Source organism: Pollachius pollachius (genome assembly GCF_949987615.1).
Source record: "Pollachius pollachius genome assembly, chromosome: 8".
Taxonomy (NCBI): domain Eukaryota; kingdom Metazoa; phylum Chordata; class Actinopteri; order Gadiformes; family Gadidae; genus Pollachius; species Pollachius pollachius.
In genome coordinates, this window is record NC_136941.1 from 19021610 (window position 1) to 19040105 (window position 18496).

The 18496-nt window shown below is 46.1% G+C and overlaps 2 protein-coding genes across 2 annotated transcripts; both read left to right on the forward strand.

Moving 5' to 3' along the window:
• Positions 1–269: 269 nt before the first annotated feature.
• On the forward strand, positions 270–9548 carry tfcp2 (transcription factor CP2). Its single transcript, XM_079742214.1, has 17 exons — positions 270–626; positions 985–1175; positions 2132–2283; positions 2420–2496; positions 2819–2924; positions 3265–3371; positions 3726–3878; positions 4001–4111; positions 4432–4526; positions 4685–4733; positions 5571–5618; positions 6415–6508; positions 6986–7076; positions 7301–7410; positions 7722–7864; positions 7958–8009; positions 8107–9548. Exons 2-17 carry the CDS (start codon positions 1054–1056, stop codon positions 8142–8144), a joined length of 1548 nt encoding a protein of 515 aa, XP_079598340.1. The 5' UTR covers positions 270–626; positions 985–1053; the 3' UTR covers positions 8145–9548.
• A 169-nt stretch (positions 9549–9717) lies between these two features.
• On the forward strand, positions 9718–18125 carry csrnp2 (cysteine-serine-rich nuclear protein 2). Its single transcript, XM_079741766.1, has 5 exons — positions 9718–10371; positions 11900–12064; positions 12924–13186; positions 14115–14411; positions 14989–18125. The coding sequence occupies exons 2-5, from the start codon at positions 11905–11907 to the stop codon at positions 15889–15891; spliced, it is 1623 nt and encodes a 540-aa protein (XP_079597892.1). The 5' UTR covers positions 9718–10371; positions 11900–11904; the 3' UTR covers positions 15892–18125.
• The last annotated feature ends 371 nt before the right edge of the window (positions 18126–18496 follow it).

Here is an 18496-nt window from a genome sequence, read left to right on the forward strand (position 1 = left end):
GGCATCATCTAGAACTGATCATGTTAATGTCAAGTTACAATATATTGGTTTGCTAAACCTTGTTACAAAAAACGCTGTGTTGTCATTTTTGAACAAATAAAATATAAGATTCTTGGACTAATATTGTTTTAGCTTTTGTTTTTAAAAACCTACACGCCCACGCACGCAAATTCACACGCTATAATTTTTTGTCTACACTATAGTTCTCCCGCCGGCCAGTAGAGAGCAGTAACGAGGCGTGACGTCCATCCCAGGTTGCAAACCAGGAGTAAGCGGATATTGCGGGTTTGTAATAGAGAAGAAGAAAGATAAACAAACAAAAGAAATGTATATTCTTAATCCATGTTCCATGAGGGTGGATTTAATTGGTACTTATTGAATCGGGTTTTCATCCTCATAATCGTTTAGCTGTAAGGTAAAACCCATAAGGACACATAGACGGCCATAGGGTCACTTAAAGAGGGTCTGAGAGCTACGTTAGCATGCAGGCTAGCGGCTAGCTCAGCGATTACGATAACCGAGCGAATAGCTTGACATGTTTATTTTAGTACGTGAGGAAGGAGTGCGACACGATGGCCTGAATCCCTCACATGGTTAGCCGCAAGCCACACTTCGCTCCTCCGAAGGTTGGTTATGTTTCTGTACTGTGTATGGTATAGGGCTACACAGTCATAACAAACCTAACTCTGTGAGGTGTATCAAATGAAACGTGCACAAGCACTCTGAACTCAGTTCGTGTTGTTTGCCAACTCGGCAGAATATTGTTTGGAAGGGATCTTTTTAGGGATTGGGGTTCCTACTATACGTATTGTATAATGTATCAATTGCCATCTAGTTAGTGGAAACCTACAGGTTTATTCTTTGATGATCCATTTCATGTGCAGTCATTTGTCCGTTTTGGTTCAGACGTGTATTTAAGTTTCTCATGTCATGATTAAGTGTTTGATTTTCTCCACCGAAAGTTTGGCATTTATTTTAATACAGCTGGACATCTTGGCGGGACTTTAAACGGCATCGCTCCGTTTGCTCCGTCCAGCTTTAAGCGTCGTCACCATGGCGTGGGCACTAAAGTTGCCCCTGACAGATGAGGTGATCGAGTCCGGCTTGGTGCAGGACTTCGATGCGAGTCTCTCGGGCATTGGCCAAGAGCTGGGAGCAGGGGCATACAGTATGAGGTACTGCATGAATTCAGACAAACTTAATCGTTTTATTCCTTGTAAAATTGTAGTTATAACTGTTTAAATGTATGCATTAAGTAGTACATTGCCACACATTGATTTGTTATCAAGAGATAACTTTGTTTTGTGTATCAACCACATATACTTGTGTTATTGCAACCCATTCTAAACTTAAATGCAGCATACAGAACACAAAAATATGTATTCTAGGCAATGTATGAAATTGATAACTTTAATTAAGCCTAAAAAGTAGCAAACTAAAAAATCGATTAGCTACATTGATTTATGCATGTTTAATTACAGTGCAATGACTGCACTAATATACTATCCTATGTCTATTTCATTTGCTATCAGGAAAAACATTGGTTTAAGCCTGATAATCATCTCTTAAATGTGAATCTCCTATTCCAATCTCCCTTACTAAAAATGTATTCACTTTGATAAATGTATGTCCAATTTAACCTACTTTTGATAATGGCCCCTCTAGCAGATGGCTGAAGTTTGGCGATTGTGTGTGCAATTAAATACGATTTTGCTGACTCAGGCGTAGTGCTTGGAAAAGAAAACACTCTGTGTCCTTGTTGATTTAGCGAATGCACCATTACATGACCCACCGAAGCCTGCAAAGGGCCACTTCATTGCTGAAATTCTTGGGTTGAGAGGAGAAACGGGATCCACAGACTGGAGACCGTGGTATTGGCTGGTGTCGTCCAACTTGCTATCATTGGAATTGATGAATTTCTAGCTGAGAACACCCTGCAAGCCAGTGTGTATTTTCGACAATGCACTAATGCAACTAATGTGTGATTTAAGTGTGCCCAGTTGTATCCAACTAGATGGGTAAAACTCTGTTGCCTCTCAGCCAAACACTAGAATGCATGTATAATGAACCCAAAGGAAATAATTTCTGAAAAGATTAAAATGCTAAATGCTATTTTCTTTGGTTGTTTCAGCGACGTGCTCGCCCTGCCCATCTTCAAGCAGGAAGAGTCCAACCTGCCCCCGGATAATGAAAACAAGATCCTTCCCTTCCAGTATGTTCTGTGTGCAGCTACCTCGCCGGCCATCAAGCTGCATGATGAAACACTCACCTACCTCAACCAAGGTCAGTGCCCGACTCGCACCCGGCGCCGGCCACATGATGGACACGACTGATACCATTTACCGAATGTATTTCAACATTATTGGAAAGATCCGGGCACATTAACGTCTAATAACAATGTGTTGACTGGTTGTTGCAGGACAGTCTTATGAAATTCGAATGCTTGACAATCGGAAAATCGGGGAGCTTCCTGAAATCACCAGTAAGATGGTGAAGGTAAGCCTCCAACCTATTAGTTCACTTAAGCTTTATCAGGTGATCATATCAATATATTCATATCATGATATGATGATCAGCTCAGATTTGAACTTGTAGTTGCAATGTTTTTGCTGGTCGTAAGGGCTGCATCACTGTAAGGGCATTAAGCTGTCTGAGCTTTAAGCAAACCGTAAAGCTCGCTGTTTTCCTTGTTTCTATGTACGTGTCATTGGCAGTGAATATTTTGATGTCATAACCAGAACATTACCTTATTGTTGTTTGGAGGTCTTTGTGTTCAGCAGTGTCAGTTTGTTCATGTCTCTGTGTTTTACGACCTCAGAGCATCATCCGTGTGGTCTTCCATGACCGACGGCTGCAGTACACAGAACACCAGCAGCTGGAAGGTTGGCGCTGGAACCGGCCCGGAGACCGCATCCTGGACCTGGGTAAGAACGGAGCTTCTCCAAGCCTCTTTCACATAGTCGCTGGTCCGCTTCGAGGGGACACAGCGAGGGGGATCTGGCTCATGGCCATCGGATGAGATTTGTGTGTGACGGATTATGTTAACCCATCTGATGCGTTTCAGAGAAGGAACGGTCATGTTTCACAAAGATATGCATTGGGACACGTGGCTGAGGCTTGGCATTGTAGTTTACATTGGCTTGATTTTGGTGTTTTAGCTTGTGTGCTAAAGGGTTCTAGTGAGCCATGGTAATGTTGTGGAATAGATTGGCGTGTATTGAGAACACATTTGACAATAACCTGTTTCACATTGATCCATTGCAGATATCCCCATGTCAGTTGGCATGATCGACCCCAGGGCTAACCCTACTCAGCTTAACACTGTGGAGTTCCTTTGGGACCCATCAAAAAGAACCTCAGTTTTTATCCAGGTAGCATGACAAACAAACACTGTCATTTGACCAGTCCACACTGTTCACATCCCTCCTGAATCTCTCCTTTCTTTAGTGAGATGGATTGACGGTCTAAGATCTCAGCCATCGATAACCCTGTTGTTTTGTGAACCCTCTGTTGTGCTCTGCTAGTTTGTACTGTTCAGTGTACCTATTCAGTTTGGCAAACTCAATGCACTTCCTATATTGAACCGAATATATAATTTGTCCATTATGGTTAAACTTTCCTTTTCCTTTTAATACTCACCCAAACCCCAACACATTTGTGTGGATGCCGTCTCGCCTCTTCTGCCCAAAAGAATATTCTGAGATGTGTGCTCTCTTGTTATTTAGGTTCACTGCATCAGCACAGAGTTCACCATGCGAAAGCACGGAGGAGAGAAAGGCGTGCCTTTCCGGATCCAGATCGACACGTTCAAGGAGAACGATGGCATGGAGTACACTGAGCACCAGCACTCGGCCTCCTGCCAGGTCAAGGTCTTCAAGGTGGACACCGTTTCTCTTTTCACTATTCCGTCATGCCTACCATTTGTAAGTCGTACCACCAGTGTTGCTCTTTACTGCATGGCGGCGCTAATGAGTCGAATGTGGCGGCCTCTGTTGCTCAGCCCAAAGGCGCCGACAGGAAGCAGAAGACGGACCGGGAGAAGATGGAGAAACGGGCACCACAGGAGAGGGAGAAGTACCAGTCCTCTTACGAAACCACTATCCTCACAGAGGTCAGTATAGCAACTGTGTGGGCGGATGGGTGGCCCTGATTGATTAGTAGTTGGTTGGCAGCATCTACAAGCTAAGGTGTCCCTAACAGAACGGTTCTGGGTTCAATCCCCTGCCTCCTCTGGCCTTCTTATAAGCATCCTTGAGCAAGATGTCCCACCGCCTCCGAGCTCACTCCTTAATGAGCTGTATCTGAATTCAATGTACATCTGCCATCCAAACCCAACACAATGGCAGTTGCCTTCTCTTATTCGGCACGGATGCACTTTCTTAATAGATGTTGTTGGAAGTGTTTTTAAAGTCAATCATTGGTCTGTTGCAGTGCTCCCCCTGGCCTGAGGTGACCTACGTCAGCAACTCCCCGTCTCCTAGCTTCATCAGCACACACACCACCTTCCCTGTGGTGGTGGCAGAAGGGTATGGCAGCAGGTCCATGGGAACATCACTAAGATATTACAGGAGTCCTTTTTTTTTTTTTTTGTTGGCCCTAAATAAGGAACATATATGGAACCAAAGAGAAGCACACGAGTAGGTTTCCCTTCAGTTGTATTCATTTACGTCTGACTTTTTTATAGCAATGGATCGCCCAGTGAGCCTGAGCCGGTTGTCCCGGTAGTAGTAGAAGTAAGTATCAATAAATATATAAATAATTTATATAACGTATGTTTGTTCAGACCGTTCACCATGTAATAGCGTTGGGTACATCTCTTCCCAATTGAAATATTTGTATTTTTCCCTCAATTGGTAATTTCCTACCGTCTCTTTATATTGCCACATATTGCAGGTGGACTATTTTATAATGCCGGGTCTATTTATGGTATTTTACGAATCTTCAAGTTTAATCTAGGAGGCAGAGTTGAACTTGGGGCTAAACACAGTATACATTTTATTCATAGAAGGCTTGATTCAACAGAAGGCAAACTTAGTGAACAGGACTGGGAGAACAAGGTCAAAAAGAGATTTATCCCAAAATATATAATTTTCCCTCTGTCAGAATGCTTTGATTTAAACCCCCTCCCTTTCTTAAATATGTGTTAATGCCTAAAAACATCATACTTCTCGTTCATACCAACGAGAAGTATAACAGAATCTAACGTGTATTTTCGTTTAGTCTTCGTTGTATCATTTGGCTCCTCACACCACGAGTCCTATAATCTTTAGCATTATCAATTTTATGTTTTCCGCATGCAATTCCAACTTGAATCGGAAGAAGTAGTTATTTACATCCTACATGAAGTATCGGAACTGTATGAAATATACATTTTTGCACAGATAACATTATGTTTGGCAATATTTATGCTACACAGATGTTTCTATTGAGTAGTGTGCATCATTGAGTTATCATCTTTTGCCTGTTGCCCCAGTGTTTTATCCCATCTAAGTGATTGCCGAAAACCAAAAACATAAAGTTTATATGACTAACGATGTCATGGCAAATTTTAACTTGAATTTTTCTTACAGCCTCAACCTTTCACTTGTTTTCAACCGTACAACGATGACAGCAACAAGGCATGTCCTCATTCTATTTCTTAGCAAAAATATTCAGTTCCAGGGCTGAGGGGGTGCTTACCATGCTTATATGTACCATGTTTTAAAGTGTTATTATAAAGTGATATTATCTAATAGGACCAGGTTCTGGAATGCATGTATTTTATCAGCGACCACGCTGATAAAATCATGAAAATGTTATTCTCACAAGCATTATGTCTCTTAAAAGTACACAGCCACAATAAGCGAGAGAGGACCAAAGCAAGAGATCAGCGTTCTGACTCTTGCTATTCGATAGTAAACAAGAGTATTGCTGCTTCATTGACTGGCTTACTGCTGGCCGCTATGAAAAACGTGTTGTAATGCTGGCCTTGTGCATTAATGGGCTAGTGGACAGCTACAGCCATGATAACATCAGGGCCCCACTGTGAACCTGGAACAATGTCTGTACATTGACATTGTCTTAGCCACAGGTTTCTCTGTAGCCTTCAAATTGAAGGAATCACCTTGAGATTTCCTTGGATCTCATAGATCCAAGGATCTCTCCAATATAGATAGATACTTATATAATAAGTCACATTTGTACACCAGCAGAGTGTGGTTCAAATCTGGTCACATAGATCCTGATTTTTTTTTTCTCTTTGCAATATCGACAAAGTGAATCAATTGGGAACCCAGAAATCAACAAGCTAGAAGAGGATGTGGGGGAAACAACATGGGTTGCACAATCAGCACCTGGCCTCATTGAGACGTTCAACAGTATTAACATTATACCCTGGCCCTTGTGTCCTGCCTGTCCTCAACGTCTACTCCTCAGAACCTGTTGCCCACGGCGACGCCGCAGGATGCCCTGCAGTGGCTCCACAGGAACCGCTTCTCCACCTTCAGCCGCCTCTTCACCAACTTCTCAGGTAGGAGACGCACCTGGAGAAGGTCTGTTTGATCATACACATGTTGAGCTCAAACAGACAACCACAGCCGGCTACAATGTTACTGCAACACCTCGAGGGATCCCCAAAAGTCTGCCTACAAGCTCCGTTTTTTTATAAAAGCTCTGCACGTCGCCAGGGACGACCATAAGAAGACCGGCTACTGCTAGGATCAGTCGTAACTTCATTGGCTCCTTGTCTGTGGAGTAGATTCCACATCAACCAATCCGATGGTAGTCGCAAAAAAACACATCACTGGAAAACTGAGTTCAGAGTCTCAATCTTCTCCACATTCATGTCTAGAATTGCTGTAACTCGCAGATTGTGTATTTGGTGGAGACTCCGCCTGGCCACCAGATGAAAACGAGTGGTTGCTCGCTATTTCCTTTTTTTCGCCGCGGGTGGTGTGAACTCACCCTGAGAAGGGGAAAGTAGACCCATTGCTGCGTTGTGCTTCAGGGGCCGACCTGCTGAAGCTCACCAGGGAAGACGTGATCCAGATCTGTGGGCCGGCCGACGGGATCCGGCTGTTCAACGCCATGAAGGGACGGTAGGTCTCCGCCTCTCCTGGGACACGCCCCAACGTGTGTGTGTGTGTGTGTGTCACCTAGACTCTCCCACCCCTCCTACGCACTTATTGTGTGTCGTAGGTCCTGGCACTAAAAATTAGTACTTAGTTGTGTAGCATCTTATCCTAGCTAGCTTTGTATTGTTATTATTGCTTTTTTATTGTAAGTCGATTTGGGTAAAAGCGTCTGGTAAATGTGTGTGTAGGGTGGTCCGTCCAAGGCTGACGGTGTACGTGTGCCAGGAGTCCCAGCAGGCCCGGGAACAGCAGCAGCAGAAACACGAGAACGGCGACTCGCCCAACAACACGTTCTTTGGTCTGTATTCGCTCACTCACTCACTCACTCACTCACTCACTCACTCAGTCACTCAGTCACTCACACACACACACACACACACACACACACACACACACACACACACACACACACACACAGAGAGAGCATCTAACACCAGTAGGAAGTGAATACCTTAAGAGCCGTTTTGGATTTGAATGCCTCTTCGCAGGCATAGTCCTCCGTCTCGCCTCAAGCCTAACACATAATTATGCATGCAAATAACTTTGTACCCATACTGTACCACACTATTTATGTAAAACAGAGATAAATATGCCAACGTCCGCCTACAGTTTATCACGCCATCTACCTGGAGGATCTTACCGCCGCCGAGCTCACAGAGAAGATCGCTCAGCTCTTCAACATCTCACCCAGACAGATAAACCAGATCTTCAAACAAGGTCCCACTGGCATCCACGTACTGGTCAGCGATGAGGTAACCAGCAACCTTGGCTTTTACAGGCTTTTCTCATCTTTCTCTGCTCATGCTTTTGTTTTGAAGTATTCTTCTCATGAATCTCTTCATCAGATGATCCAGAACTTCCAGGACGAGGTGTGCTTTGTTTTGGACACGATGAAAGGTAGGAAGCAAAAGAAGTACAACTGAACTGCAAAGAGTAAAAAACAAAACATCTGTGATGACATGGATCTAATCAATATGTTTATTTGTTTCATCAGATGACACGAGCGACGGTTACCACATCATACTGAAGTGAAAGGTCAACACTGGCGCGGGTAGTCTCTCTCTCTCTCTCTCTCGCTCTCTCTTGCTCTCGTTCTCCCTCTCTCCACGCTGGTCTAGGGGCCGGCCCGGGCCGCCCACTTACCGGGGCGCTGCCGTGATGGATCACGCGACTGAAACGCTTGGTCCCCTCCCTGACCTTAATGAATACCGACGCCCCCGGTCCGAGACGCCATACTGAGGCAGCGCCCGCCACTCTCCTTTTCTTAATGTGTTGCTTTTACTTTCTCCTCGCGTGGAGGAAGAGATGATATCACGTTATTTTATGCTCACTGGGCGACTGGTGTGCCAAAACTGTGTGCTTGAGAAAGGCTGAAGTAATCTGTCCACCGCTTTCTATAAAAACTGTAAAACTTGACCCCTAGGATTCAAGGCCTCCCCCCGCCCCCCCACACTTCTTCCCTCTGCCTCCTGTCCCTGCTGATCCTCGCCCCCTTAGCCGCTCAGACACACACATAGCGGTGGATTGACAAGACAACACTACCACACAAGCCCAGATGTTGATGTTGCGACGCAGGCTGCCATCGAAGTGGACGTCCATTGGAAGTGCGCTAGGACTGCAGCAACTCTGGTTGAGGCGCCTGTGTTGGCCCGTCTGCTTTGTTCTTCACCAGAGGCAGGGCTGTCTGAGCTGTGTAGTGAGTCCTAGTGTTTCTCCAGCTGTCTGAGTACTGGTGAAACACTGCCTGGCGCCGTGGTCACGGTGACACTTAAGTCCCATCGCTATCCCGTGCCGACGAAGGCACGGGGATAGCGACAGGGCTGTTCAAACCTTAATTTTGCAAACGTAATTGTTTTCTTATTAATGTTTTTAATGTATTCATGACAAATCGTGTGGATCGACTGTTTTTGTAATCTTATTATTTTAGCAAACCTGGTTCTCTATCATCGTATTGCATACTCACAGTATGTTGTTTGTTTGGCTTGGTGAGACTGCATGCTGCAGGTTTTGTATTGTAAGTCGCTTTGGATAAAAGCGTCTGCTAAATGCCCTAAATGTAAATGTAAAATGTGTTTGCATGGGTATTTTAGAGTCCATCAGCTGTGTCCCATGCTGGCATAATTGAAATACTTCTTCATAACAATGGCTACTGTATTTTTTGCCGTTTACCGTTACACTGGAGGTTGGCATTTCTTAAGGATAGGTGATTTATAATCTCTCAATGTCTGCTTTGAAGAGTGGCAATTTTATGTCATGTAATTTGTGTACATGCGCTTCCCTTTGTTACATATATTTTAGACTCAAACTGCATTTACCACTGCTGTCTTGGTAGCCATCTTACTGTCAAGACGTTTTTTTATTATTTTAATTTTCGAACTGCGCCGATGAAGCTTTACACTATGTTTCAAATGTGTAATAAAACAGGCATGTTTTGTTATGAGCTTATCAAGAATATCTTCTCCTTTGGCTGCAGCAGACGGAAGACAAAGAAGCCGGTACTTAACTACGTTTCCCAGCATGCTCGGCAAGCCTGCATGTTTATGACGTCACAATAAGTATATATTGCTCCGTAGAAAATGTCCCACTCCATTGTTACATTGTAACAACCAGCCGGGCAGGGGGCAAGGGGGAGAAGGACGTCACTTCGACAGGAAAATCGCAACATTTGACATCAAATACAACAGGACCTGTCTTGCTTTTATCAACGAAGACAGCAAGAAAAACCGACCTGATAGAAACCGCCCTTGTGATTTAAAGGATAAACGAAGCCAGATGTCAGCGGATTTCCCCTTTTCAGGCAATTTCAAGTCTCATACCAGGAAGACAAGACATTCGGCGTTCTACATCATCTTGTATCGATAATGTTCAACGCAATAAACATCAGCTAAACCATATGACGTCCTTCTTTCCGCCGACTGCCCCCCCCGTCGTTAGTAGATAGGCATGCAACGTTTAAACAGAACGATTGCCACGAATTCAGCCTTTTCTTCCTTGGTCTCCAGTGTGCAGAACAATGAACATGAAGCCTAAGTAGCCTGATTGGCTTTTAAACAGCAGTTCAGTTGACAAATCAAACCAACACTAATTCAAAACACGTTGGCTTACAACGGGTTGTAGTATCCCATGCAAGTGTTTTCTATTTTGGGCTTTTTTTTGTTGCGTTCTAACAGTTAACAGATTAATGTTCGATTCCCTTTGACAAAAAAAACGGAACCATCCCACGATTTATTTTGAATCGGAGTCCTGATTTCTGTCCCAGGTAAGAATGATTTCCTTTCCTCCGTATTGTGCTCATGATAAATTGGTGACCTGTCCTGTGTGTCCTGAGAGAGAGAGGGCGATCGAGGCGTAGACCTATGACAATGTCATTTCCATCCTTCGACTACTTCCCCATCCGCCTCGTTTGTGTCTATTTGCTGCATCTGCAAACGGGTTGCTGGCTCCAAAGCACCTGACCGGTAACGACGCCTACTAATGATCACACGCATTCAAGTCCCTCCAATACGGATATGCACCCAATAAAGGTCTCAGGACCTTTGTTTTGTCAACCTCTCCATCACTGACAGTTCAGGCCTATTTTATTGCATTTCTTTTGGGATTTGGTTTATGATCACGCTATAACCAAATGCTATATGTAAACTCTTTAAATTAAAGCATTTGATATCAACTGTTATTTTGATACTCATGTACAACATAATAATCATGCAGCAAGACTGACGCTGTGTGATGTATCATATATTACCTGAATCAGAAGCCTGCAGGCTCAAACCAGTGTACAGTATTTCGAAAGAATTGAGGTTTAGTGGTTCCAGAGTAGAGCGTATTGACTCCCACCCCAAAAAGCTATGATTCATTGCATGATTCCTTCCAGCCCCCTGGCCTCCCACTAGGCTTGCTTCCCATGTCCACCACCCCCATCCCCACCCCACAGTATTCAGAGGCTGAGCAGAGCCGCAGACACAATTTCATTCATGGCTTTTCCCTTATCAACCCATGCTTTTGGGGGTTGCCGTGGCAACGTTCCCAGACTTGATGAGCTGGGTAGGATTTCATGTGAGACGGAGGTGAAGGGAGTGGAGTGACTGGGCTTGAATACAGATGGGGAAAGAGTGAAACCGGAAGTTTACCTCACCTTTCCTTTTTTATCTTCTACCAGATGATAGTTGTGTTGCATAGGCGTGCTCCGATCAACCTATCCAAGTTTGCTCTCATGTCCCCGGATGCTCCGCAACCCATTATGAAGCTCTCATCCCATTATGAAGGATATTATCACCCACTGTGTCTTGATCTTCTGAAGATAAGAGTTGAAGTGCCCAGTCTAACCTTCAAACAAGTTAATGTTCAAGTTTTATTGGTCAAATGGACAACACAAATACAAACAGGCAGTGACATACTTGAGTTTCAAGCTCTCCTCAACAATGCAGGCAAAATTAACAAGTCAAATGTAGAAGGACAAAGTTTTATCCGAGTAAGTAACAGTATTAGAAGAATAATACTATAAGCATTTGAAAAAAAGTATCAGTGTATTAAGCCTAATATATGTATAATGTATATTATATATTGCGCAGTAGAACGGTACATCGGTACAGTGTCAGCATCCTATTTGGTTTCAAAGGATGTTTAACCATAAAGTGATGGAGTGTGTTCGGACTGTAAAGTGCAACAATCCACTCCTATCATGAGGCTCCATTTTGAACGCACTGCACGTCTTCTGTATACTTCCCTCCAGACGCCGTCACTGCCTAGTACTCTCCAGTGATGACCACATGCCTCTGTCTCCCTCCCAGGTTCCATGGAGGCAGGCTCGTCCCTCGGCCTCAAGCGAAGATATGAGGAGGTGGACCACAGCTCAGCGTTCTCCACACCCAAGGACTCGGACGATGAGGTCTCCAGTAGCGACAGCGCCGACAGCTGTGACAGCCTCAATCCCCCGTCTGGCGCACCGTTTGCACGTATGCATCACCAAGCAACATCTGCCACCCCCAATCTCCCCCCCACCCCCCGCACACACACTGATCATACACACATACTAACAACCACACACACATTGCACAGTGCTCGGAATGCTAGGAAGCGTAGATGTTCCATTCAGTTTTATTCCATTCCATTGTAATTACGTTCTATTCTGTTGTGTTCCATTCTGTTTTTCTACATTGTGTTCGAATAAATGGCGTTCTGTAACATCTATTCTATTTCTTCCTGTTATATTACCTACCGTTACGTTCCATTATATTACTTTACATTGTGTTACATTACACTTGGTTCTATTACACTCTTATTACCTTACCTATTGTTACATATTGTATAAATTGCATTCAGTTCTCATTCATTCTGTTACATAAGTTTCTGTTTTGTTGCAATATACAGTATTACAGTCTGCTATAAACATCCTGTTACATAACATTCTGTTGCATGCAATAAGCTAATTGAATACTTTTAAATCAAAATTGTCCAAAAAAAAGTGTTGTCATTAGAAGACAACAGACAGTAAAACAGTACAGTAATAACAAGAGTGAGGTCCATCGTCTACCCCTAAGCACACATCACTAATCTCTCTCTCTGTCCCCCTTTCGCTCTCTCTCGCTATCTCTCCCTCTATAACTCTCTCCCCTTTCTCTCTCCCTCTATACCACTACCTACCTCTCTCTCTCGCTATCTCTTCCTCTACCTCTCTCTCCCCTTTCTCTCTCTCTCCCTCTATACCACTACCTTCCTTTCTCTCTCTCTCTCGCTATCTCTTCCTCTACCTCTCTCTCCCCTTTCGCTCTCTCTCTCTCTCTTTCTCTCTCTCTCTCTCTCTCCCTCCTTCAGCCACCTCCATCCTCAGACGCCAGAGGCCGTCCCCAGGGGGGAAGCGGGTGCGCTTCGACCTGGTGACGGTGTACTACTTCCCGCGGCGGCAGGGCTTCACCAGCGTCCCCAGCCAGGGGGGCAGCTCGCTGGGCATGGCGCGCCACCACTCCTCCATCCGCCACTACACCCTGGGGGAGTTCGCCCGCGAGCAGGAGAGCAGCCACCGGCACACACTGCGCCAGCACCTCCGCCAGGAGAAGCTCAACGCCCGCAAGATGAAGGTCAGACCCCCCTCTCTGCCCTGGAGAACCTTTATTTGGAGATTAAGTAGAACAACTGGCCAACACTGGAACAAATTATAAATATGGCCGTAAAATGATGATGGCTTTGAGATATCACTCTAATATTTCTCAACCTTGATTCTATTTTCGCTTCATAATTCTAGGTCAGTACAGAGTTGTATGAGGCTGAATCTTTGGGGGCAATCTGCTGCTAGATCAAATCAATTGTTCCACTTTTGAGCAAAATTGCTTTTTGCCGGCTAAAATAGATCAATAGACCAACTCTGCCCACCACTCTACCTGAAGAAAGAGAGTAAGACAGACCTAACAGGCTCTGCAAGTTGGCACTGCAGGGCATTGCTCCAGTTTGCTTGTAGACAGCCACTAATTAACTATCTGCCCATTGACATCTGAGGGTGGTCATGACGCCAGCCGCAGTTGTTGAAATAATAATAAACAATCTTGAATATTTAATGTTTTGTTTCATAATCGTACAGAGGTTTCTCATCAAGGTCTGGGTCATAGCTCAATGGAACTAATTTTATTGACATTTGACATTTGTTTATAGTATGTGTATATATATATATATATATATATATATATATATATATATATATATATATATATATATATATATATATATATATATATATACATATATAAATCAACATCTAGTCTCTAGAACTGTAACTTCCAGATTGGGTTCAAACAGCGGCTACAATGGTCCTGTAACACTGAGGTTTAGATCCTGGCTCCTCGTAGCCGTTGACCACTGAGGGGCTAATCCAACACTTAAGCCTCCTCATACCAAGGAGTGGCAGGGCCCCTTCCGTCCGGCCGTCCGTGTGTGTGTGTGTGTGTGTGTGTGTGTGTGTGTGTGTGCGTGCGAGGCTGACAGCCCCTCTTGTGTGCGTCCCGCCCCGTGCAGCTGACACGCAGCGGCACGGTGGAGTGCTCCCAGGCCGACCTGCTGACGCTGGACGACGTGTCGGATGAGGACCTGGACGTGGACGCCGTGGAGGTGGACGACTGCTTCTTCCTGCAGCCGCTGCCCACCAAGCGGCGCCGGGCGCTGCTGCGGGCCTCGGGCGTGGCCCGCATCGACGCCCGCGAGAAGGCGGAGCTCCGGGCCATCCGGCTGTCCCGCGAGGAGTGCGGCTGCGACTGCCGCCTGTACTGCGACCCACGCCACTGTGGCTGCAGCCAGGCGGGCATCAAGTGCCAGGTAAGGGGTGTGTGTGTGTGTGTGTGTGTGTGTGTGTGTGTGTGTGTGTGTGTGTGTGTGTGTGAGAGAAGGTAAAGGATTGTTTTGCATAGGAAGTGACCGCCCGTGTATGGCGGTGGATCCGCCGTGTAATAGTTATTTGGAGTCATGTGGTCGTTAGTGTGCTGCGAGCAGACTTGTGAATTGAGGATAACAAATAGCTTTAGTACAGTTGATGGAGCACAATGCTGCCATGCTGTGTTGTTATAGGATCACACTTCTTCATACTATTCACCACTGAGCCTTCCGACAATATATTATTTCTGAAACATTTGAATGGGAGGAAAAATGAATAATACCCTTCCCTGGAGTACAAGCATATACATCATCATCAACCCCTCCCTCTTGTTTTGAATACAATGTCAATAGACCATTGATCCATGAGTTATAAAAGGTGTCCCCTGTGCTATCATGTTTATCCCCTATGGACCCTCCTTGCTGAATGATACGCAGCTAGTCTGGCTCCTCTAGATCCTAGCAGAACCTCCATGTCCTCCACCCAAAGCAAACGCCAGCCTGATCTCGGCCCCCCCTCCAGGTGGACCGCATGGCGTTCCCGTGCGGCTGCTCCCGGGACGGCTGCGGCAACATGGCGGGCCGCATCGAGTTCAACCCGCTGCGCGTGCGGACGCACTACCTGCACACCATCATGAAGCTGGGCCTGGAGAAGAGGATGGAGCAGTACCCCGCCGACGCCGACCTGCTCCTCTCCGCCTCCTCCACCGGCCCCCCGTCCCCGGAGCTGCCCTGCTCCTCCTCCTCCTCCTCCTCCTCCTCCTCCTCCCTGTCGGTGGCGGCCTTCCAGCTGGAGGAGAGCGAGGTGGAGGCGGTGGTGGCGGTGCACGACCTGCTGGCCGAGCGCGACGTCCTGGAGCGGGAGAACGAGACGGCCGTGCTGCACCTGCAGAGCGCCGAGGAGCAGGAGCGCCGGGAGCGGGAGGAGGCGGAGGCGTCGGCGCCGGGGCCCGGGGGGCTGCCGGGGCCCGGGGAGGAGGCAGGTGAGGAGCAGGTGCTGCTGCAGGGCTCCTTCCCCACGGGGCCCGCCGTGCTCTGCGTGGCCCCCGACATCCAGGAGCTGACAGAGCCCCCCCCGGAGGAGCCCTCCTCCTCTCTGCTGTACTACCAGCTCACCCCCGTCCAGCCGGGGGGCCCGGAGCCCCCAGGGGCCCCGGGGCCAGGGGAGAGAGAGGAGGAGGTGTCGGTGGAGGGGGCAGGAGAGGAACAAAAACAAGGTGGAGAAGGCGGGAGCAGGGATAACGAGGGCGGAGGCGCGGCCTGCGGTCAGGCCACCGGCGGGGTCGTGACCCTGGGCTCGGAGGCATGCGAGGAGGCAGAGAAGAGGCCCCCCGGCCCGCAGCACAACCACTCCCTGGGGCCGTGCCAGGCGGGGGCCCGCTCGGCCGCGCAGGGGGAGGTCGCCCCGCCGCCGCCCGAGGTGTAGCTCGCGGCCCACCTGCAGATGTTTTGCACAAAGATAAGCTTTTCTCTGAAGGCTGAAAATAATGTCCACATTTCACGTCAAGAAAGAAAAGAATGAACTATTGAATAATGTTACAGTCTTCAGGCTCGCAGTAGCGCCTGTCTTGGGTCTCAATCATACGGGAACTACGGCAGTCAGAGTCTAACACTACAGAGCAGAGGGGGGACATAATGTGTGATTGCCAACCGTAGTCTTTATATCTATGTTTTTCATCCAGTGTATCAAGCTGTGTACACTGTTGTCTGTGTGTTTTGGGAATGTGCACCGAGGTAGGGTAGTGGTGCTACATTCGGCCTCCCCTCCCCTGACGCCACAGCATCGCCTCGCTGTCTCTGTCTCTTCAAGTAACCGCCGTTGGTGTCCCCCCCCTGCCTCTCACAATAGACCTAATAATCCTGGAGATACTTGTTTAGTGTGTACTGTATATGCATTTGCGACGAGCTAGTTAGAGCCAAGGTAGCGGTTTGTGTGATCTGTACGCACGAGGGCGAGGGCCACACATGTGTGTGTGTGTGTGTGTGTGTGTGTGTGTGTGTGTGTGTGTGTGTGTGTGTGTGTAGGGGCCACGGTGCCGGTTAAAGCAGGAAGAGAGCATCAGCGCTGAGGCGCCCCACGCCCGCATTTCCTCTTCTGTTTCTACCTTGGAGCCGCTCCGGCAAATGCCAATTATTTATCTGCAGCGCTGGTTTTGCTTCTACAGCAAAGCGTCACCCAGCTTGGTGACCTACTGCTTCTTTCAGTCATGTGGGTTTCCGGCGGATGAAGACAGCGATCTGTTCGACGTGAGTCATCACGCTTGCCTGTTTTTGTGTTTTAGTTTTTCTTAGAATGGACAGAATGAAACAGGAGCTGTTTCTGGCGGCAGCGTGGAGCTTTGTCACACGCCACCTCTAGTTATTTGCGTCACGTTAGAGAAAAGAAGACACGAAGGATCACAGTAGTCTTTAAATGATTCGAACGACTGCTGGTGTCTTGTAACAACGGTTTGCGCTGATCCAAGCCAGATTTCATAGAATGAAAATAACACAATAGAGTCAAATCAAACAATAGCGTGTGCTGTTGTCAAAAAAACCAACAAGATATATGATGAACCACGACAACAATCTGAGTATGATTTATTCTGTTTTTATGGATGAGTGTGAGTAGAGTGGGAGCGTGTGCGTGCGTATGTGCCTGTGCACATGCGAGTGTGTGAGTGTATACGTGTTGTAAACATGTGTTTGTATTTGCAGTATAAGAGTTTTGGTCGTAAGGGGGGGAGGGGGGAGGTGATATTAATGAGAAATATTAATTAGGGATATATTATTAACAATATGTTTATTCCCCTAAAGGTGCTGTGGTGATAGATTTACAACTTAGCTTTTTGTTTTGTTTTTAACAACCATGATAACCAATGTGATTTCCAGGGGGTGTACCCTGATGCGGGGCCGAGCTGTGGGGGTCCTTCAGTGCCTCTCTGAGGACCACCGTAGCGTTTGCACGGCACACCATTTGCAATGGTGAATGTGGGGGAGTGTTTTGTCATTTAATGCGTCAATGCGAACCCATTTCTCTCTCTCTGTCTCAGTGTATTTTTGAAGCTACATATACCGTTCAACAGAAGTGTGCCGACTCTTCTTACACAAAATCAGTCCTCTGTTGTGTAGCCTTTAATCCCAGCTGTTGCTTCCTTGTAATGGCTTGCCTGACACAGGATGTGGTGCTGTGTATGAGATGTCTGATGTATTTTATTTGACTGTTTTGTTTTGTTTTCTTAATATATAAATCGATATATTCATGCTAAAGAGTTGCACCAAAGCAGTGGTTTCAAACCTAACTCACCGATGCTGTCAGCCGCCACATGCTCAGGCGATATCGCACCGTTGTCGTTGTGAGGCGAAACATCTTTCTCGGTACTCTGTGTTTACTTGACATGCCTTGAAGATAATACCGTCCCTGAAGAAATCATGATTACAAGCTGCCTGTTGTCGAGTCTTTGTCTCTGGCTGTCTACTAATAGACTTAGGTTTGGGACCACTGCACCAAACAAACTCCAATACACTATGTGTGTGCATGTATGTGTGCGTGTATGGGTGTCTGCGTGTGTGTGTGTGAGCGAGTATGTGTGCCTGTGTGTGAACGTGGGAAACGACTGACACATTTAGACTTCACCTTAAAGCTGTGAGAGCCACTCTCATTCTAACTGTTGCCTAAAGTGGATATGAAGGTTCTTTTATATAAAACTTTAAAATAAAGAATCCGTTTGAAAAAGAGAAATGTTTCAATGTGTGTGTCTTCCTAAAACTTTCAAATAAATATGCCCTGTGTCTGTTTACAGAACGTTCCGTCCGAGCAAGATTTTTAAGAACATGATCGAATAATGTCTGATGACATTATTCAATCATTTTAACATTATTTATTTGGCAAACTAAGCAAATTCTGTTATTGAAATTGTGCTCAAGGACATACTGCATGTTGCAGTGAGAATGTCCTTCATATAAGCTGAATATGTGAGTGTTTATTGACTACACAAATCAAAATGTTTAATCAATCCAATGAAGATAAATTAATAGAGAAGACCAGCAAA

Excerpts from the sequence above, each read along its gene's own strand:
- tfcp2 (XM_079742214.1), top strand. The coding sequence starts at position 1,054 with ATGGCGTGGGCACTAAAGTTGCCCCTGACAGATGAGGTGATCGAGTCC. Across the intron at positions 3,372-3,725 it reads GAACCTCAGTTTTTATCCAG|GTTCACTGCATCAGCACAGA; the intron begins GTAGCATGACAA and ends CTTGTTATTTAG. Across the intron at positions 7,411-7,721 it reads GCCCAACAACACGTTCTTTG|TTTATCACGCCATCTACCTG; the intron begins GTCTGTATTCGC and ends GTCCGCCTACAG.
- csrnp2 (XM_079741766.1), top strand. The coding sequence starts at position 11,905 with ATGGAGGCAGGCTCGTCCCTCGGCCTCAAGCGAAGATATGAGGAGGTG. Across the intron at positions 12,065-12,923 it reads GTCTGGCGCACCGTTTGCAC|CCACCTCCATCCTCAGACGC; the intron begins GTATGCATCACC and ends TCCCTCCTTCAG. Across the intron at positions 13,187-14,114 it reads TCAACGCCCGCAAGATGAAG|CTGACACGCAGCGGCACGGT; the intron begins GTCAGACCCCCC and ends CGCCCCGTGCAG.